We start from the raw sequence: 22,902 nt of genomic DNA, 5'->3' as shown, positions 1-22,902 counted from the left end.
CCAGGTGGCAGATGATCACAAGATGATCCAGGGGCCAGTTCTCTTTAGTATCTTCATCAAGAATCTAGATGATGGGATTGAGTGACAGTAAGTGTGCAGCTGACACCAAGCTGAGAGGGAGAATTCATCTGCCCGAGGGCAGAAAAGCTCAGCAGAGGGATCTTGACAGTCTGGATTGATGGGCCAAGGCCAACTGTATGAGGTTCAACAAGGCCAAGTGCCAGGTCTTGCACTTGGGTCACAACAACCCCAGGCAAAGCTACAGACTTGGGGAAGAGTGGCTGGAAAGCTGCCCAGAGGAAAAGGACCTGGGGGTGTTGGTTGACAGCTGGCTGAATATGAGCATCGTGGTCTTCATCAGAAATAGTGGGAAGGTTTACATGAGATATTAGGAAAAATTTCTTCACTGAAAGGTTTCCCAAGCATTGGAACAGGCTGCCCAGGGAAGTGGTGGAGTCCCCATCCCCAGAGGAATTTAAAAGACATGTGGATGTGGTTCTTAGGGACATGGTTTAGACTTGGCAGTGCTGGGTTAACAGCTGGTCTCTAATTTCCATGTTACTTCCAGCACAGGTTTTACTTGTGAATCAGTTGTTCATTCATAATTAATACAGTCATTTCATTTTTCTAAGCCTTCAGAACCTTAACAGAATATTAAAAGCATGCCAGCAAGTACCCCCACTGCTTAGTCTGCCAGCTGCCTGGGATGTATCTCTGGCTTGGAGCACAAAGGCTCTCCAAGTCCCTGACAAGAGTCCTGTGGCATTCAAGGGGTTTTTTTAGTCTCAACTCTCATGTCTCTTCCTGTGTCAGCAGCTCCAAGCTCTAGCATCTAACTCAGCTACTCCAGTTCTTACTCCCTGTTCTTGAAGGAGCATCAAAAGGAGAAAGCAAGATGCAGTAGAAGCTGATTTCAAAAGGACATGTACTTGGGCAAATATTCCTCCTTTGATACATCTGCCTTCCCCACCATATTACATCTCATCAGAACAGAGGCAATTACACTGTTTTACAGATGACTCTTAAAAGCACTAAAGGCTTTTACCAGATCTCAAGTACTTTTCCCTAACCTATCCGGGTCTGAAAAACAAAGTCAACTTTGAACTGAATCCAAAAGACAATCAAGCACCAAATGTCAAAGCAATTTTACAAATCAGAGTAATGTGGGTGATAAGGCTGGGAAGGATAAAAGTAAATTCAACTATCTGTTTACAAATTTAAAGTTCCATCTCCAATGCTTTCTCATCCACTGAAGTTTCTGGAGGCCTTAGAGTAGCTGCGGGTATCAATACAAATCCTATAGCAAAATTAGGCTGAAGTGCTCAGAAACTCCCCTCATTGGCTTGCTCTTCATTTTCACATTTTTTGACATTTATTCTAACATCATCAGTAAATGCCAGTGCAAAGATGAACAAGATGTAGCAGGTTAAGATATGTTAAAGAAACTATTGCACAAACAATCAAAAAAATTCTCTAACTGAACAGAGATGCTACAACTGAGTCTTTCTTTTTTAATTTAGACTTCTACTATGATGTGCCCCTAAGTCATGGTTTCAAAACTATTTCCATTAGGTTTTCCACAGGAGTTGTCATAAAGTACTACAGATTCACAGCCAAACAAGAGGTATTTTGGTAGGGATTTATTCTGGAAGCAGCACTGAGATGTATCACCTTAAAAGACATTCTTAGATGGATCAGCCCTGCTTAGGACTACCTGACAGAGGTGGCTGCACACCTTTATCACCTCATAGAAAAGCACTTTCTGTAATTGTATTTTCTCTATGTCTGCCTGTTGCTGTGAAGAAAACCAGGTCACAACCTGACTCTGTGAAGCTTTCTTGTCTCTGGACAAAATTCTGCACCAGGCAGGCTTTTTGTGTTGTCTTCCTTTCATATTGTGTGCAAGGAAGCAGCTAGCAAAACAATCTCTTCTTTAGGCTCATCCTAAAATACAATTGCTGTTCCTAACAAAAAAACCCCAAACCAACCAAACAAACAAAACCAAATTACCAAAACCACACACACACAACATAGAAGATAATGATGAACATGCCCCAAAAGGCAGTACAGCAATAAGGAAACAAAACAGTATACTGTTGTAAGTAAAAAAAAAAACAAACCAGTAACAAATAATGGTAGGATAAATAAATCAGATTACTGAAATGAAAACTATCTTTACAAACTGTACATTTCGTGCCTGCATGCCTCTAAGCATTTAATTGCTTGTAGGGTCCAAATAAAAGGATTCAATAAGCAAGCTTCTTCCAGTATTGCCAGCATGCAATAAAATGCAGTTGCAGAAAATAGTTGTAACATTCTTCTCAGAACTGGATCTCATGATTACTTTGGTCAAAATTTAAACTACTTCAAATGTTCCAATAGGAACACACCTGAACAAAATGAGGACTTCAGAAAAAAAAATAAAAAATCTGCAACCATCACTGTATGCATTTAAGTGCCACAGTTCCAAAATGCATATGCTGGTCCTCTCACTGAAGTCAAAGGAGATTTTATATTCATTTCAGTGCAAGGGAACACTGAAGCAGTGGTTCATTTTCCTCACTCCTAAAGACTTTTCTGAAGGTCCCAGTTTCAAGTTGTCTGAGTTTCCTCATCAACCACTAAGTTAGCAAAAGCTGAAGTCTTCAATACACTGTGAGATTAAGTCCCAAGGGAAGAGAGATCCTAGGTTTGGTGCTTTTTATTCCTTGAAATCCTGACAATCTGCCATCTTGCAGTCTTCACAACTTTTAAAGGGAAAAAAAGTGCAATGACAGACAGAATGCCCTTCAGAAAATAAAAAGCATCAGTTCCAGACATGCAAAAACAAGATTCCAGGTTTCTCAGAAGTTTCAAAGTAGGGCAGTGGGTGGCAAATCAGTAAAAAGTGCATTGCTTGATTATGTAAAATAAAATTAAAATGCCTCTGACAAATCTGTCTACAAGTTTTCAGGTATGCTGAGTGAAGCAGTTCAGACTGTGCTGCAATCTATCACACTTAAGTGCAATCACAGTCAAACATAACATCAGGTAGTGCCTGAACTACAGAGATACACTTAATACTCCCCAGTCAGCAATCAACCTTTTCCACATTTGTTCATAATCACAACGAATTGTCTCATTCTAATGCTTTGTTTTCCTTTTCTATCCCATGGCAGTTTACCATGCTTTTCAAACGAGATTTTTTTATATGCTTTTTTAATTCTCCTTCTCCAATTTTATTCCTGTGTGTAAGTAGACAACATTTTTCAAGAAATATGGATTACTGAACATATTTTCTTACCTGTTGCAGTCCACATGGAGCAGAAGGTGGGATGCACTAAGTGACACAGCAATCTTATGCCACTGTCCATCTGCCAGACGGTACGGGAACACCTCTGTTCTTGACTTCCCATTGAACCTGTAGTGGTACCTGATCTCATCCCGTAGGCCACTGCTCTCCAGCTCAAAATAGCTGTATTTAAAACAGAGAAAAATCAGTTCCAATTTTTTGTATACTTGTTGCTTTTGTAGCTTTCTTCTTAATTCATAGACAAGGTCACAAACTAAAGAGGTTACTCAGCATGGATTAGTTACTGGTTACTCTTTGAGAGAGACACAAGGTTACACGTTCAGTGTGTTACAGAAATAGTAACACCAGTTATGGAAAAACACCATTTGATAGTCTTGGAAAGTCCTCTTTGTGCCCACAGAACAGGTTAAACTACAAGAAAATGATCCTTGTTCCTTTCCACAAAATGTTTTGTATGAATGCTGGACTTGTAAAAAAGGAAGAAATAAAGAACCGTACACAGCATTACCAATGAAGAAACAAAAAGCTATTAAAGCCCCAAGTAAGCATTAAATCTGTATCTACTGTTTGCAAATCCACTTTTTAAAAAACTGTTTATTTTTAAGCTTCCCCTGCATGCAAAAGTACTTAACTCATTTTCTGACTTTTATTGTTACAGCTGTAATTGCTCAGCTTTACAAGGGAACAAAACCTCCTGGCTAGATTAGGTGTCTCAACACCTGGCACAAACAATCAAATCCCTAAGCCAGCTGTCACCAGAGGACAACCACAGGAAAACAAAGTATGGCTATGAAATGGCTTCATGATGGGGGGAGCCAATCATTTTTTAGGGTGAATATTGTCTGTATAGGTAGTAGGACAGTGTATCCAATCAGGGCTCTCTTTTTCCTGTTAAAATGAAGCCCTGAATATAGAAAAGAGGAGATGCAAACCACTTTTTGTGGTAGAAATACCTCTAACAACTCAGTGCAGATGTTAGGTTTCCTACCTAGTCCCTACTCTTATCTACTTCCAGTGTCATCTTTTTCCCTACTAGACAAAGTCAATTGAACCTGGCAGCTAGAAGATGCTAATTTCAGGTAATGAAATCCATTTCCAAAAAAAAAAAAAAATACAACATACAGAAAACAAATACCCAGGTGCCAATTTTCACTTCAGAAGCCTTTTACACTTCTCAGCTTTACTCAGACCCCAACAGCCAACGTGCACAAGTGTTGCATGAGGTGTGGGCACTTCATCAAGAATATCTTTTACCAGTCAAGGGGAGACTTTTTAGAACATAAAAACTGAAAAATGGAGTTCTTTGAGAGGAAATTACTTGGAGAAAACACTATCTGGAGATCTGTGCAAAAGATCATCACAGACCAAGAAGGCAAACACTAAATCGATGAATCTTGACCAAAAGAGAAACTCAAACCTTTATCCATCCTGCCCATGCTTTGCCATTAGGTTGTTTTTTTTTTCCACAAAGGAGAATTATCAGGTCACCCAAATCCAAGAGTCAGGTGGAAAAGTAAAAACAGCCACAGACAAAGGTAATACCAAAGCAGAATGCAAACGTAGCAGTTATCCATACAATTACATGGAGTACAGAGTGAAAAAAAAAAAAAAAAAAAAAGGCTGGTGTTGCAAAGGAACTGAGTACTTTATGCAGATAGAGGCTCAAGGAGGGCAGGGAAACAGGAGTTTTCTAAGCAAGAGAGCAGAATGTTGATTACTGACCACCACTGCCACCCATTAAAATACCTAGAGTACAGTCCTAAGAAATTTTGAGAAGATTTTTTTTATTTTATTTTGATGCTCAGTAAGAGAACTGTCAATATAGAGACCCTACTGCTGCTGGAATTTTCAAGCCAGGAAAGCACTAGGCCAAGTACTGTCAGTGAAATCATACTTTAAAAAAAGTTAAATGTTTCATAATTGCCATCTGCTGTCAAAGCTCAAAAGGAAGTCATTAGAGACTTTATTTCCCTCTCATTCAGATAAACAGCAACGAGGCAGAAAACTTCAAAGAAATGAGGGAGATGTACATCACATTCTAGTATCTCTATTTGTATAAAAATATATATATTTACATGCCTGATCACAGAAGCTGAAGAGCCTGAGAGCAGGACAAAATCCTGTCACAGAAAAAACATCATGTCCTGCACTCATTCTTCATCATCTCAGATGCCCACAGATCTAATCACTTCCTACACATTTTGGTTTTTTAATAAAAAGGCAACAATCCAGCATTGGAAAGGTAAGTGAGATACTGTACTTAATCACCTCTCTGCTCTATTATTTGAGCAGCATGGGGAATTGCAAAGCAATGCAGTTTCTCATCTGACAAACCTTAGTGTCAGGGCTAAAACCAGCTTGTTGCTTACACACTGAGTTTGTTGTCAATCTCCAGACTAATGAGAATAATACAGAGTGACTAATTAAAATCTACTGTATAAGCCTGTGCTAATGTTTTTATTTATGTACACCTAATCCACTAAGTGCCACGGAATTGTATAAAGCATCACCTTTTACCTTGTCAGTGACAAGAAAGGAGAATGACAGCAGCAAAATTCTGCCCATTTCTCAGCACCCAGTGCAAATCAAAAGCAGTTACAAACATCAGTAACCAATAGGCAACAAAATCCCAAAAGCAGAAATGGACTGGATTAGCCCAACATATATCTCAAGTATTTAAAAAACACAAGGCAATGTAAATCAACATTCTTGCATTGATTTTTTTTTTTATAGATGATGTAAAAAATTCACACTGAGATCTTGACTACACAGACTCTACACCACGTTCACAGTTCAGAGTTTGTACTTGTCTTTACCAGAACACAATTCACATGCAAGTAGCTTTCTTAATAGCAAACATCAACTTTTCTTTCAACCTCCTACCAGACTCTAAAGGAAAGCCTCTTCAAAATCAATGCCATAAAGGCCATTCACTCCTGGAAATGAATACACCTGCCCTGTGCTCAAGTTCCAATGTGTACATTGTGAAATGGAAGACAAATGAGTGGAAAAACATAAGCTTAGGCAAGAAATCATCAACCTGTGAGAAAATAATTAGTAAACCTAGAGAAAATATATTGGGGGATTTTATAATCTATCTCATCTTCAACTTGAAATGCCATTGCACAAGTTTTATATGCTAAAATCCAGCCAGTAAACAACAGTGAGAAATTAACAGAAACTACCATCCAAGAGGCAAGAAAATGAACTCATTTCCGACAGTTGGGTCTTTTTATAGCTGCTTCCCAGTATTTTGCAAGAAGAATAAAGTCAGAAAAAAACAGAACAAGTCCAGGTTCCTCAAAGGATTGCAGCCTAAGAGACCACCTGAGTGGTTGTATCATCAGCAGGCATGTGTGAAGTTTCAGTGTGACCATGAGATTCATATCAAAAACCCAGGGAAGATCACCAAGTATTACAATTAGTTCTGCTTCTGCATCCCTTCTGCACAAAGCCAGTGTTGTCAACTTGCTGCTGTAGTTACCCCCCTGCTACCCTCCTCAAGACCTTTTCAAACTGAGAGGTGAGAGACAGTAATGTACTTGTCAACTTGGGAGCTCCAACTGACAGATTGTTTTATTTGTTATTCCTCCAAGAGGATTATCTATTTTTTTTTTTTACTTTTTCAGACTAGTGTGATCAAAAGTAACATGCATTTTCACAGAATAAATTCTCAGAACGTGTATTTAGAAAGCTCTCTGCTTATGGAACAGCAATACAATGTGACCTTGGCTGAAATTTTCCCACTACTAGAATTCCCATATCTGTTAAATGTGTAAACTACTGCTGACTTTTTATACAATTATAGAATTCAAATGCTTTTTATAGGTCTGTACACAGCCTCTCATTCAAATTTTAATGTGGAAGAGGACAAAAATGTTGCTAAATCCAGATTCATTTTATGCACATCAGAAAAGATATTTTAAGATCATGCAATGGGGTTACAGGACAATATTATTCCACGGTCAACTCAAAATGCTTTACAATACTGGCAACTTTTGCAATTCCTATGTACTTCACACACAAATATTGTTATGAGAGGATAAAACCTGACTCAGTGATGCTTAATGATAATTTATTTTTTTTTTACTTCTTTTAGTCACAACCATAATGATTACTTAACTGTGCATCTGACAGATCATTTCATTTCCATATCAGAAGGAAGGTTATTAAAAGTATACTGTAAGTTGGAAACAGCTGTGGTGAATTTAATGGCCAATAAAATGAAATAAGAACATGTAAGATGCCTGAAGAAGAAAAAGCAAAGTATTTCTATAAGGTGAGTTGGCTTAATCCACCATCTGCATTAAAGAAACACATTAATCTATTCATTACTTGCTGCATTCAATTCTGGAAATCTTCCCCTTTATCATATTCAAACATAAATAAAGCAGAGTTATCCTTCTGGCTTTACAATTTCCATCATCCTTGGTCAAATGCCAAACAAAGCCCCACAGCCTCTTTCAAGGAGCAGCACCATCACTTATGGCAGATGCTCTTAGTGCTACTGAACAGATGTCCCAGGGCAAGGCAGGAGGCACAGATGGTGTCCCTGGGAATATGTACAAACTTGGGGTTGCCATCTAGTCAAAACACTCGTGCATCTGCTTAACCTCGTGTGGGAGAAGGTCATAAAACCATGGGAGTTCAAGGATGGAAACACTGTTCACCTTCCCCAGGCTGCAACAATACTTCAATGTCAGACCTCTCAACTGCTGGAAAAAAATTCCCTGCCATGGTAAGAATAATGCTGTGATTGAAAAGAAGTTTCTGGAAAGTTCTGACAGTCTGGTAAAGGAACAATTTATTATATGTTTCTTATAGCTAAGCAAATTCATGGAAAGTTCAGAAACCAGCCCATTTGTAGTCATCAGCTAGAAGGTTGGAAAACTTCTGCACAAATTTGCCTATTTGGGATTGCTTGTTCATATAGCTTTTTCATTTTACAATAGCATCGTGTGAAGTAGACTATCAGAACATTTAATGATGTTTAGGGATAAAAATGGCTTCAGGCAAGACTGTGCTTTAGCATCTTTGCAGAAACATTAATGGATGTATTCAGAGAAATACAGCCAACTTTTTGCAAGGGCACGTAGTGACAGGAAGAGGAATAATGGATTTAAACTGGAGGAGGGGATATTTAGGTTAGACATTTGGAAGTAATTCTTCATGAAGAGGGTGGCAAAACACTAGAACAGCAGGGAAGCTGTAGATCCCTCTCCCTGGAAGTGTTCAAGGCCAGGTTGGACGGATCTTGGAGCAACCTGGTCTAGTGGGAAGTGGGAAATGTCTTTCCTTGGCAGGGGGTTTGGAGCTAGATGATGTCTAAGGTCCCTTCCAACCCAAACCATTCAATGATTCTATGAAATCTGCATCCACCACCACACAGGTTTCAATATTTTTGATCTACAGAGATTCCATGACAAATGACAGATCACTGCACTTTTGGCCCTTCACTCTTCCTCACCACTGACTGGATCTGTGTGCACAGTGTGATGCCCAGCACGTTGTTATTTTCATTGTGCTGCCAAGTGGCTCAGCCTGGACAGCAACATGCAAGAAACTGAGATCTTGTTCCAGCACTTCCCAGTGAAAAGCACATCAGGGCACTGGGTGCACCAGGCTGCAGAGAAGGTGGCAGACACAAGCCCATGACCATCATCACTGTTAAGCAAGACAGAGAGAGTAGAGCAGTGCCTCTGAAATGAGGGAGGCAGCTGACTTCAAGCAGAAGTAAAAACTCAACTTCCAGTTGTCACCAGGGCTCTCTATGGCTGCAAAGCTGGAACAAGTTACAGCTGTCAAGGTAAATATTTCAGTCACTTCCACAGGCACTGCTCTTGTATTCTGGTTACTATAAAGCAGCAGGGGAAGATCCCAAGCTCTGAAGCATTACACAATGTCAAACACTGCATTTTGAAGAAATGCTCTTACATGCTCAAGTGTACTGATCTAGTTGATCCAGTCCTCTTCCAAACCACACAAAGATACTTTTTACAGCTAAGTTAAATATGGAGAGACTGGGAGGCAAAACATACATGGCAAATCTTCACTTATGTGGCAATAAAGACTTGGCACTGGGGCAGAGATTACACACTGACACCATTAAAGCTTATGAGCAAAATCAGACTGACATCAGGTAGCACAAAATGTGTTGTGAATAGAAAGGCATCTGTGATAATGAAGATACCTTGTTGAAAAGTCAGATTAACTTTCTGCAAGAGAAAATGCAAAACCTGAATCCCACATGTTGTATGACAAAGCCTCTATCATCACCTACGGTATTCCAAAAGTATTTCTTCTATACAAGGATAAAATGAATCAAAACATATTACTAAATTATTTCAAACCTCTAAAGTAAAAGCCTTAATGTTCGGTGTACTTAAACAGGCTACTGTTGGCTACTTAAACAGGATTCCTTCATATATTTGTATGCTTTTATTTAAAACAAAAGGGACTGAATCCAATCAATTCTACAACTTCGTTTTTCCATTCAGACCACTCTGAGGGCAGCAGGAATCATGCTCTGTCAGCCTAGACTCCAACTTTTAGCAACAAAATCCCCCACACTGACATTTGTGTAATAAACATTTTGTTTCTTGTTCTAGAGACCATCTACATAGCAGCTGGGCAGGCAAGCTGCAAGGCATTAAGCATTTATGATGCTCAATATATGCATTTGTGCAGCTGCAACTGGGCAAGGGTCATCTCAATACAAATTCACTTTCTTCTTTGATCAGATAAAGAAAAAAGGTAACCCCAACATCTGCCTGTCAGCTAAAAGACAGCTGGAGTCAGAGCTGGTACAAAGCAGCCATTCATTTTCTCGGCATGTGCTGTTAAGGGTTGACCTTAAGCATTTTTGCTTCCATTTTATATCTAAAAAAATCTATCTTGACTGTGTCTGCTACCTGCCTGTTTGAAAGAGATGGTTTCTCCTCTACTCATAGGAAACCAAGTAGGTAGTACCACATTGCACCAAAAAAATAGTATAGCACCTCAGCAGGCTTCAGAGCTAGCACAGGCAGCAGGACAGAAGAGGTTCCATTATTTGAAGTAAGGCAAGATCACAAATCCATAGCTGATACATCTTAAAAAAAATAAAATCACACACAAAAAAACCTGTCTTCATACACATATAGTAATAAAAATCTTTGAAAACAGACGTGTCTACTACAGGACTACAGGTACGTATCCATAAGAAGTGGCCAAATAGTAGGCTTAATTTTATTCCTTCATAAAAAGCAGTGGCTGATCTCAAAATAAGGTATGCAGTCTAGTGTAACCACTTCTAACAGAGACAGCCTTGCTGTCCTGCCTTTAGTCCTACTTCATTTTTTGCAACAGATTTTATTTGGTTGCAATAAGGCACATCAACCCACTGAACTGCTCTGACAGAAAAATGACATGACAAAAGAAAAGAATAATTTCTTTACATATCTCCACTCCAAAAAAACAACTGACCTTTTACTCTCACCATCTCTGTAACTCTAGCAAGGAACACAATTCATATTTACACTCTGAAGAAGTCCTTGAAGGGCTCACCAGCCAGAAATTTGATCTACTCTTACCTTCCTCAGTGCACCAGTGGGGAATCTGCAGTGCACATAGAGGAGTTTCTGAATGGGAGCTCTTGATTTTTTAAGGCTAACCCAGGACTTTGAGCTGGCACTAGCCCAGGGATTATTGTGAGGATACAGAAGTCTGGAGCTGCCAGTGTGACAAGAGAGCACCCAGCAGAACTGTAACCAAAGCAAAGCATAGCCCTGGTTCCTCCCCCCCCTTCCTCATGCTCATTTCTTCAATAAGAACTCAGCTCAGAGAATCCCCAGATCCACAGTCCCTAAATATCAGATTTTAGCAAAACAAAAGAGGACAACATAGCCTTTTAAACTAACCACCTGAGTCAAACTACAATATTTGAAAACAAATTACCCTAATGGCTGTGTCCTAACAAGGAAGGTTCTTCTCTATTGTTCTCAAATTCAGCAACTTTTCAATGATTTCTTATGAGAAATTCCACATACTTCTGGTAGATTCCCAGGGAAAAAATATTTAAAAAAGAAAAAAGAAAGCTGCTTTCCACACTCAAGACCCAGCCACATGTCTGCTCCCTGCTGCTCTCTGTCTGCTGGCTCTGCAGGTCTCCTCCCCTCTCCCCAGCCACTTGAGTGCTGGCAGCTTTCCACAGGCAGCAATCATCAGGGCAGACACTGTGACCCTCCTGCCTTCCAGAAGGCAGCACTAGTGGAAGAAAAGTACATCAGGAATCATTACTAAAATCCAAACAAAAAATAAAAACCAGACATCACCCAGCCTAATGTTCAGTGAAGCAAATGACCATCTATGAGTGACATGTTGTCGACATCTAATCCTCTTATTAACTAGGAGGCTGCTCTTCATGAGCAGCCAAAATCCAGTGGACAGAGTTTTCAGGAAGTTGCCTTCAGCCTAAGTTTGAGACCTTTTTGTATTTTGTCTATGCCAGAGAGTCATAAAACAAGCACACAGAATAACTCGGCACATTGGAGAAGACTCCTGGGGGACTCACACATCCTGCTCCTGGCTGACCACAACATTTCTGCACTGTCCAAATTCAGCTTTAAAGAGTTTCAAACTGTCAGCCATCCTGCTCCTATTGCCAGCAAGGCCCAATCAGTGTGTTTCAGCAGCTGGTTATCAGCAGCATGCTAATGCTTCAGAGAGACAATTGTCAGCCTGGTGTACATAAAACACCTGCTTTCAGCAGGGAGCTGCAAGATGCAGGATAGCTACTCAGGCAGTAACTCTTCTCTCTCAACACTTAAATCAGTGGAAGATGTGAAGAACTGTTATATTCTCTACTTTTCTCTTTTGAATGCTTCAACCCCAGCACAGAAGTAGGTGGGCCCAATTCTGTTTGCATCTCTGAAGACCTTTTGGGAAGAAAAAAAAACTCTGACAGCTCATCTGCCTGTTGCACTACTGAAGAAAAAAAAAAAAAAAAACCAAAAAAAGGTGTGTAGATGCCTCACTATTTCAAATCACCTCATTCAGATAGGTGGAATTAGGGCTGGATCTTTGTATTCTGTACAGCTTTCCAGTTTAGCAATTCTACATATAAATGCTATAAAGTTGTAAGCTTTACCCTAAAAGCAAAAGGTTAATAGATACATTTGCAGAGGTTTTGTTCCCCTTTTTGAACACCAGGCATCTCAGAATCCACTATACACATAAACATCTTGTAGAGAATAATCTAAGATGTAGCATGAAGTAAATGCAATCTTTCAGGTTTACAATTAGGGTCAGAAGTCACATGCATAAGTTTCTTTTCATTAATTAGGTTGCAGTGTTTAATTTAATTAGCATGGTACTCTTTTGTGGTTTTAATTAAATGTATTTTGGCCTGGTAGCCTCTGAGCATCCAGGTTTCTGTAACCCCTCAGTCTCAGAAATTCTTCATAATGTAACTGAGGGGAAATAAACAACAACATACTTGAAAGTTCCATTCCTGTTTTCCCTCCCAACTCCAAAACTGACTTGCTAGGAATGGAAATCTCTCACCATGAGACTAACATATTTATCAGAATTCCCCTGAATATTTATATCAGTGTGGCTTGCTTTTACATACTTCAGGGTCAAGTTGTTCATTCAATAAAGCCATTTCACTATAGCATTTTGATTCCCTTGTTAATTTCCCAATATACAGTGGGGCAGAAATTTTCAGAAGTTCGGGTCTTAGCATAAAAACAAAGGAAAAAAGGAAAAAAATTATAAAATTTAGGAACAAATAAGGTTTTTGTGCTCCCTGTAAGAAAATCTTAGAAACTTTAACCTTGTGTTTGGCCTATTTCTATCACGGTGGGGTTTCCTATTTTGAAACACTCTTCAGAAAGAAATATAACACATGGATAAAAAATACTACTAAACAGCAAGCAGAGAAGACAGACTGGGGGGACACACAAAACACTAGGGAGGAAGAGGGAACTCAGCGTTTTACAGAACAGTTGGTTTTTCATCCTGCCTCTTCACTAACTGGGAAGATTGATGAAAGCAAAAATGAATTCTTTAAGGAAGGTGTAGGGGGAAGGAAAGAACAACACACAAGACTCAAGGACCTTGAAAAATTCATAAAATGAGGCCTTGAAGAGAAGGTCAATAAGGGTATTGCCCTATTTCTTATGGATGATTCATAGATAATGACTCCTGTTTTTACTAGTTTGCTTTTGCATATTTTGCATTACAATGCCTAATTTCTTTGTTTTCCACAAAAATAAACCAGTGGCTAAGAAGAAAATGTTTCTTAGGAGGCAGATTGTTACAGGGCAATTGAATACCCAACAGGTTACTTTCCAAAAATCAAAGAGAATTTGGCTGATGAAACATTTGAAAACCTGACCCAGAGTTATTACCTCCCATACCAGATGGCAGCTTGGTGGACAGCTGTCGTTTTATGTCTAACATACTGTAAAGACTATTTCCTTTCAGATCAGTACCAGAATCCCAGGTGATTTGTAGTTGTGCTGCTCATCTGACTTGAGGAGGTTCAGAGTTGTACATGAGCAGAAAAGTCATTCTGGACTCAATATTTCCTGGTAGCATAGTCCTGCAAAGCTTACACATGAGTAATGGTTCAGGGGTGGCTATTTCCCAGAAAATCCCTAGCAATTAAAAGGTCGTTATTAAAAGTTTAGGTGAAAAATTATTTAAAATTGTTATAATTATAGCTAGTTAGTGGGGTGACCACCCACCAAAAGAATGTTTGCCACTCTTTTCCAGGTGCTTTATCATAGTTTGCAAAACCCTGAGCATGCATTTGAAGGACACAAATGCTTTCCTTTCCCATGCACTGTAATTCATTATTTTTATAGGCAAAGGATGAGATTATGGGTCTGGGGAGGGGGCAAAATTTTCACAGTACAAAAAGTATGTTACAGCACTTTGTTGCTTTTATCTTGTGCCCCAAAATAGCAAGGAAACCACAGTCAGTTCCTTTGGTGAAAGCAGTATTTCTAAGAATGCCTGGGTACCTGAACACCCCTGACACATTTGTCCAGACACTGCTCTTGGCCAGCAGTGGGAAGAAACCATCAGTATAACTCCAGCTCAGCAAGAGTGAACTGCACAGAGGCAATGGTGACTGCAGGCAGACAAATCTGGATGAAGCTGTATTAAATCACTGCTGAAATGAGGATTAATTGTGAGTGGGATTTGAAATATCTTGATGGCCTTTTCCAGTTGTGGTGGCCTGAAGAGTCAAAGGCTGTGAGCAAAATAGCTCACAAAGATCCTCTAATAAGAAGTGGCAAACATCATTCTCCAGGAAAGAAAGCAGTTTCTGCATTCCCAAGTAACACGTGTGTCCATCCCATATTACATTGTTATCTAGAATTTAGGAAAAAGTCATGATCTCCAGATTTACCATTGTATTCCAGATAACTATGTACACAGTCTGCACATACTATCAGACTGTTCAACTAGACTCAATTTGTGTTAATTAAGCTTCCCATTTTCCAAGCTGTATTTTAATACATTTGGATCATGAAAACAAAGTCTTTATCATCATTAAGAAGCTGATTCAACAAGATAAAATATTAACAAAGACGTATTTATCATCCTTGTATAATAACTTCTGATGTGATTATGTCTATACAACACTGGATTTGGTCCTTCCATTCAAGTTCATCTATTTCACACACCAAGAAACATAAATAATGCATTCCTCCTATAACAAAAAACAACAAGCAAAAAGTAGCAAATGGCAAACTACGAAGAAAGGCTTCACCTTACATGTCAGATTTTACATCTACCATTCCAACACATTGTCAAAATGGACCACTGAGCACTCAGTATCTTTCATGTTGCTACTGTTAGAGGAGAGAAACAAACAATTTCCTCTTACCTGTGCTCTAAGTCTCGGATGGACAGTATAACTCCAGAAGTTGATGCCTTCTGTTGCAGTGTGGCCAGAAATGTGAACTCACTTTTATTCCGGAAGAGCTGAATTAACTTCTCACTCACATGAGGTGCTGCGTGGATTTCTCTTTCTATATCTAAGAAAAAAAAAAAAAACCAAACAAATTGGAAATAACAGTCCAGTAAAAATGCTAAGTCAGAAAGATTCAGATTACATTTTTCATTTTCCCATCAATATTTTTCATTTCTTAGAGTCATCTACCATGCTCCAAACCACTACACTTGTTCAATGAAAAAAACCAAATGCCATCTCTGCCAGCATGCCCACTTGTCACTTTGACAAGTTCACAACTGGTCAGGCTACTGATTTTCTGACAGAATTTTTAACAGGATGCTGAGCCATTTGTGTCTGCTGTGAGCAGATTAAGTTGCTGTAAATAAGGTGTGCTGCAGTCAGATAAATAGGCTCCTAAATTCTGAGAAATCTCAGGCACTGCCTTTCTCAACAGAATTCACCAAGTTCCAATTTCAGTTTTTACCACTGATTCCATTACCACCTCCCCCATCATACATCAGGGGCAACGTGTCCTTGCACTGTGCAAGGCAGAGATGTAGCATTGCTAATAATGCTATACAGCTGTGCTTCTGTCCAAGAAATAAATACAAGACACGCTTGCAATGTGCTATCATTTCAGGGATTTCTCAGTTTGAACAAGCAAAGCGTGACAGCTCATACAATATTTATTAAATTACAACCTGACCAGGCATATCCAGAAATATTTCAGTCTCACTAATCCCACTGATGTCCAAGCAGCAGCATGCCTCCTCACATTTGATGTTCTAAGAGTCAAACGTGCCATCTCCCACCACACTTGCTTTTATCCAATCCTTTTATTCACAGAACACTCTGAAAGATGATGGACAAAAGGGAGAAACTGTGGCATTTCACCTTCTCACCCCTTGCCATGTCTCTCACACTGGGCCTTTGTCACACGTTTGCAAGACCTGTACCACTTGTGGATCCTGGATGTCACAACTAATTAGAATCCTGGTGTGCTTCCTTTCGAGAGGTTTACTCTGACACCAGAAATTCTGGCATAAAATCTCAGCTGGCAGAAAACCACATAACTCTACTGAATCCTGAGAATCCAGCCCAGCACGAATGCTGTAACAAAGGAGTGATGAGATTTACAATTCAGAATTTCACTGCAGGAAAAGAATAACATTGTGTCATTAAATGAGGCTTTGCAGACAGAAAGAGGAGAGACTGGGTTGAAAAACAACCTGAAACTCAGAAATGCAGCTACTGAGGGAATGCCATGGACTGAAACTAAACTCCAAGGCAAGAAGTGTTGAAGCATGTTTTGTAATTGAGCATCTCATTTTTTTTCCTGTGCAGCTTAAAGCCCTTCAAATAAGCCTACACACAGAATGCCTAACACACTTGCACTTGAAAAAGCTCACTCTGAAAAGTCCTGCAAATTAAACATCAAAAATCACTAGCCATCATTTTAAAAAAAATCTTTGCCAGAGGCTCAGATTCACCTGATAAATAAATATAACGCCCATTTTAAAGCATAAAGTTGTCTGTCCAATGTCACTTTTATCATAGCAGAGGATAAAGCTTCAAAATACAGAAATCTTTTCCACTGCCATCAGAAAAGGGAATGGAGGAATAAAGAACTCAGCACAGTTGTCCAGGTTTTATCTATAAGATTTCATTATCTGTATCTTTATCATCACCTAGCAGGTGCTGTCACTGGTCACAAGTACTATCCAGTTGCTTTAAAAAAAAAGCTGATGCAGGAGACACAAAACTCTGTGTCCCATAAACCAGTAAGTTCTCCAATACCCAGTTTTCTATCTACACAGACAAACCACTGGTACTAAGCTCCAAGGCACAAGTAAGACTCAGAGATAAAATATCCAAGGGCTGACAGTTGAAGATAATTATCTATGGTTTGAAGGTTAAGAACATTACTATCTTAAAAATTTTATTTCTTTTTCTTAAAGGTGACACAAGAGCCAGAAATAAAATAGTGAACACGCAGGCAGTGCTGTCAGTGAAACACTTCTGCTAAAACTTCAGCAGACTTCAACATTTTGCTCAATTTCTGCAGACAGCACCATACAAATGCACTGGGAGTACGATCCATTTAGAGCAAGAGCTTTCTATTTTCAGGTTGATTTTCACAATTCAAAAAAAAAAAAAAAAAAAAAAAGAAAGAAATTGAAAACACATACACCCCCTCGCCACAGGTGCCTGAAAGAGGAAATACTTTTTATGTTTCCTATAAAAATAACTGTCTGCTTGTAATGAAATGTTGTATTTCCTACATTATAGAGAACAATATAGGTTTATACAGTAATCTGCAGTGAAACATCACTTCATGCTTGAATGATAATGCAATCTCAGCAAATTAAATAAATAAACAAATACAGAAACGACTTTCATATGCCCTTCCATGTGATTATATTTCCCTAATTTGAAATACTGACTGTCTGGAGGGGTTTTTTTAATTATAACAGTGTTTCTAAAATAAAACAATCAAAAGAAGCAAACAGTGTTATTTGGAAGTACAACAGATACAAATTATCTCAGAGGATAAAGTAAAGGCAACTTTTTACCTTCAGCGAAACAGAGGAGCAGAAGACACATTTACATCAAAGAGAGAGGGGATTTATTGTTTTATTTTAATACCTATCATCACCTTCTTTGGCAACAAAAAATTAAAAAAAATTCTGCCACTTATAGCCCAGATCATATTAGAGGCTCCAAATAAGAGAAGTTGGCTTCAGTTCCAGTAGAAACAGTGTAAGAAAATGATCACCACACAGAAGAACACAAAATGAGTTAGAGAAAGAAAAGAATAGGAAAGCAAGCGAAGTCCTTGTGAAACTTATTTTGATGACAGCTTCAAAAGCCCATGGTACAAAGTATGTGATTTGGGCTGGAATTTTAAGCAATGAAAAGTGCACAGCAGTTCTTGCAAGCTGAATCCAAATCCATCCAGAAAAACATTTTTCTTTAACAGATGCTTCCATTAGAGAAAAATACTCAAATTCAGCTCTAAATCAACTCATGTTTTCTGAGGTAACAACTGTATTCCATCAGTTCTTAGTCTGCTTGAATGAATGACTTCTTTTTACTTCCTTACTTTGGTTGGGAACATACTGCAAAACACTTTCCTTTATTGGTACTTTCAATCATTTTAAAGCTATTTATTTCAACATACCTTGAGAAAAACCTTTGCCCAGTCATTTTGAACTCTCAAGTAGAACTTAACCCTGCAACACAGAATTGGGATTGCAGCTACAGCAATTAAAGAATCAAATATTGTAGCATATTGGCTTTTACCTTGCTATGGGCAAAACCCAATAAAACTGAAATTTCTATTAAAAACAAACACACAAACCAAAAACCCACACATAGTGCCCCATTTTAAGTCCTCAGGTTTCCAAAAATCAAACCAAGAGTAGAAGATTCCAGATTAGCACAGCTCAATAAAGACAGTTTCAGTGAGACAGAAATGTGCCTCTGTGGCCCAGATTTTTTTGCAGGATAAAGCACAGGGTTTAGCAAGCTGTGGGGTCCCACCAGGGGAAAATAACTGCAAATTAAGATGTTGAGCAGGTACCATGCTGCCCTCTGAGGCCCCTGCACAGGACCAACTCTGCCTTGCCCTATCTGCCCGCAGCCCAGAGGGAAGGATGCAAACATCTTGCCCTTGTATTGAAAATTATGCTACCAGGGAGAAATGATGTTTTCTCATGAGCACATTTCTGGTTCTAGGTCCTCTCACCAGTAGGAAAAGACATAAAGACATAAATGCTTTCGCCTTGCTAGCTCCACTTGCAGCCAGTAACAAACAGTAGGAAATCATGTTCAACAGCACAGCTTTCTAAATTACGATTATTCATTACAAATCACTTTTTATATGTTGCTTCAAACACTGTTTTTCAAGAATAAGATCTGTCTGCAGTGAAATGCTTGGTGATTTTAATATGCAAACCTCCTACAGAGATGATGTCTCATTTTAATTATTGTTTCGGTTTAATGGGTTTTCATTAAATTAGAGGATGGAGCAATTACCAGGGTGAATAGCTAATGTTACAAAGGTAAGTTCCCATGACTATACAGCAAAAGCAGTTCTGCTCAGAGAAGGTAGAAAAATAGTATAATTCAAAATAAACTCTCCTTTTGCATGGTGCAAAACCAACCTGACAAATAAATGTTCCTATATTGCTGTCATTTTGATGTTAATGTTTGTAAAGCAGCTTATGACTAGGTCACTCCTAACAAAATTAATCTAGCATTTAAATATGTGTATATTTCATTCCTCTCAGGAAACTACTGCAGACCCAGTCCTAAGATTTCAGTTGCCAGGGAGAGCAGAGTTTTGAGTCCTCAAAGAAATCAAGGACTACTTATCAAATCAGTTTCTCCCCAACCAATAATTGAGATGACTTAATGGCTTAATATCAAGACTCTTCATTTCTTGAAAACCAGCCCAACTTGAGCACCAGCTAGATTGACCACACTCATGTTAATTAAGTCATTGTCAGTGAACCTTTATTTGCTTTATCAGCATTTCATCCTGAAGCATTTAAATTGAGTACTCTGGAACTAACAGAGCAGCAGATATTGCCCAAGATCTGGAAATTAATAAGTGACAAGAGCAACAGTAGCCACCTGCAGAAAGCAGTAGCAAAGCCTACATTGAGAGACTGCTCTTTTTTTGCTGCATACAAGTTTCACATCTCCAGGGCCTTTCTTTTTTTCCACCCAAACCTACAGAATGACCAAGAAAAGCTCTGGAGTCATCTCTCCAAGAGCTGGAGGATAAGTTGCAGGTGTGGGTGCACATTTAGTGCAGCCACTGACCCCATCCTCAAACCACATGGCTGTTATGGAGCAAAATAAGAAAACTGGAGTAAGACAAACAACTTTGCAAACAATTTCCTGCCAAGAAAAATGCTGCTGCTGGCCTTGCTGAGTGCTACACATCACCTGTTACTAGTCAGGCAGCCACTTTTCCTTCTTTAAAATATTTTAAGTGGCTACCAAACTCAGGCTCCTCTTCTCGATTAATCTCTGTTGTTTCCTCAAGGGATTTGTGCTGAATTTGACTGTTTACAAATGGATGATCCTGTAAATTAAAAGCTCAGTTGAAATGCTCCAGAAGCTGTACTACCATTAAAAGCACATAATCTGCTCTTAAATCATGTGAGTTAATCAAATTACTTGTGTTGTTAGTTAATTAGTTCAGGAGTCACTGATTACAACACCCTTTCCACTGTTTATCTGTATTAGATAAGGTATCTCCTCATCACTGTGAATATAAAGATTGCTATTTTCAAATCAGGACAATGGTAGCAGCATTTTAAGAGCAAAACCATGGGCTGCAATAGCAACCCAGCCATGGATGAGCAGAGCTAGTGGCAGGGTATACAACTTGGGGAAAAAGCAGTAATTGCTTAAAAAATCATTACCAATACATTGTCTGTTTTGCAGGAGTAGTGTCCACTTCAGGGATCTGTTTTAGTGAACGTTAAATACCAACGTCACTCAAAATAATGAGCCACCAAAAAGAAAAAGAGAAGCTGAATGCCTGGATTATTTTGGCTGTGTTGATAACTCAGCTTGAACGAGGCCACACGGAAACCAGAATTTGCCTTCCTTTGGAAAGCCTGAATCTTAAACATGGAAATCAAAACACCAGTTTTTAAATAGCTCCTTAACAGGGAAGTTCCAGCAAAACAGAAACCTCTGACTCAGTTTCTTCACTTGCAGAGAGAGGTTTCAGTGCCTAATGCTACTTCTGGCAGCTCACAGACGTGGCTACACCTACACAAAGGTTTTAATTTCCAGTCCAGTAAAGCCTTTTATCACATGAATAATCCACCTAAAGGCAATGAAATTATCCATAGAGTTCAAAGTAAGCATATGCCCAAGTGCTCTCTTGGTTCAAAAACTCCCAATGACTTGACACTCTAAATAGGTTTTTAATTACTTTTAAAGCATTTAGCTCTTTTATTACTAAAATCTTATGGGTTTTATTTATTCTCTGTATACAATTTGTACAAGCATTAAACAAATGTGTTTCATGAACTAATTCTCCCTTCTGTTTTCTCTCCCTCAGAAAAATCACTTCCATGTTATTGCTAAAGCAAATTAAATCCTGGGTGTCTGTTTTATTTATTAACTGCATGATAATAGCACAAGGCATAATACATTTGTCAAAGCCCTTCTCTACTGAAGTATAATTTCTGCTGTCAGCCTGTTTACGTTTATATTCAATATTCTAGTAGTCTTTCTTTCTTGAAACACACATAAGCACACATTTATATATTCTCCCAAAATGTGTATAAATTCCTTTTGTGAACTATTCCACACCTCTCCAACAAAGAATCATAAATACAGCTTACATATTTAGTCACTCTCCACAAGTTTTTATATTAATTATTTGAGAGATTTCAGAATTTTCAAAAAATGTCACAATAATAACTATTTTATCTTTTTACACCATAATTATGATTTGGAGCATTGCTTTTCTTATTTCACCCAAGCATACCACAACTCATGAATAAAATATGACAACTTTGATAGCATCCATTGCTGTGGGTTCATCCATAACAGCAAACGTGCTTGGGGTACTAAGAGCTCCCTTTTGCTCCATAAGCCTTTGTTTCTGAAAATAAGCTTTTATTTAAATAGAACTGCCACATGTGTCCCCTTTTTTTGTATTTCTTGCCTTTAGCAATAACACCAGCAATAATGTTTACTTCTTTTTTTTTTTTTTTTTTTTTTTTAATGACTACATTTTGAAACAATTAGGATGGCATAAAGCTCAAAAGGCAGAGTATCCCATCAGAAAGCTGCTACTCACAGGATGTCAAAAAAACATGAAAAGCACTGCCAGCATTAGGGAAAAAAAGGCTAACACAGGGGGCCATGACATTTCAATGTGTGGGCAACACTGTTATGAAAAAGAAACTTCATTTTATTCTGGCTACATAATTAATTACAATGGAGTAAACCTAAACAACTTCTACAATTTCACTAACAAGATTACTCTAACAGACACTGTCCAGAGTCCTCCTACCACAACCTGTAAGTAGATCCCCTTAGAAGGCAGGCTTGGGTTCTAGTGCAGTACATGAGGTTTCCAAATAATCAGCATTTACCTCATTACTCTACAAATAACACATTTTGAGGCTGTGCTGCTTCATTTTCCAAGCAGTGTGATGAACATCCATAGAGACCTCCACAGACCAAGAAAAATCATGACACACACACACAAGCCCCAGTCTCCTCCCACACATCTTGGCTTTGTCATTTTCCCCAGTCCCCAAGAACAGGCTTTAAAATTTCAATGTTGTTATGCACAATGAGCCAAAGTGGAGAGAGAAGAGCAGAGGCAGGTCTGAATGCCATCTGCAGACAGCCTGTCATCAGGGAAGCAATGAGTACTTAACCTCTCAGATCCAGTTTTCTGTGAACTGAGCCCTCAGAGCATCTTTGATCCCTTCCACTTCACAATTTAAAAAAACTAAAAGGAAAAAAAAAAAAAAAAATAAAAAAAGGAGGGCATCAGACAGAGCTGAGTTTTACAATACAAACTTGTCCACTGTGGAAGGTGTCTGTTCACACTGATGCCAAATGGGAAACTCCCAGCTTCAGAGGGAGGAGTCACTGTAAGGGGAGGACAGAC

The 22,902-nt window shown here is 38.7% G+C and overlaps 1 protein-coding gene across 10 annotated transcripts in view; it reads right to left on the bottom strand.

The window, feature by feature from the left end:
* NELL1 (neural EGFL like 1) overlaps positions 1-22,902 on the bottom strand; it is a 232,316-nt gene that overhangs the window by 195,345 nt on the left and 14,069 nt on the right. For all 10 annotated transcript variants that reach the window (XM_071762643.1, XM_071762645.1, XM_071762646.1 and 7 more), the window contains exons 3-4: positions 15,174-15,324; positions 3,284-3,454 (exon numbers count right to left, since the gene is read on the bottom strand). In XM_071762643.1, the coding sequence (XP_071618744.1) occupies positions 3,284-3,454; positions 15,174-15,324 (322 nt within the window). The remainder of the gene's footprint in view (positions 1-3,283; positions 3,455-15,173; positions 15,325-22,902) is intronic.

This window comes from Heliangelus exortis, chromosome 18 (genome assembly GCF_036169615.1).
Source record: "Heliangelus exortis chromosome 18, bHelExo1.hap1, whole genome shotgun sequence".
Lineage (NCBI taxonomy): Eukaryota > Metazoa > Chordata > Aves > Apodiformes > Trochilidae > Heliangelus > Heliangelus exortis.
This window is presented reverse-complemented; position numbering and strand designations above follow the sequence as displayed.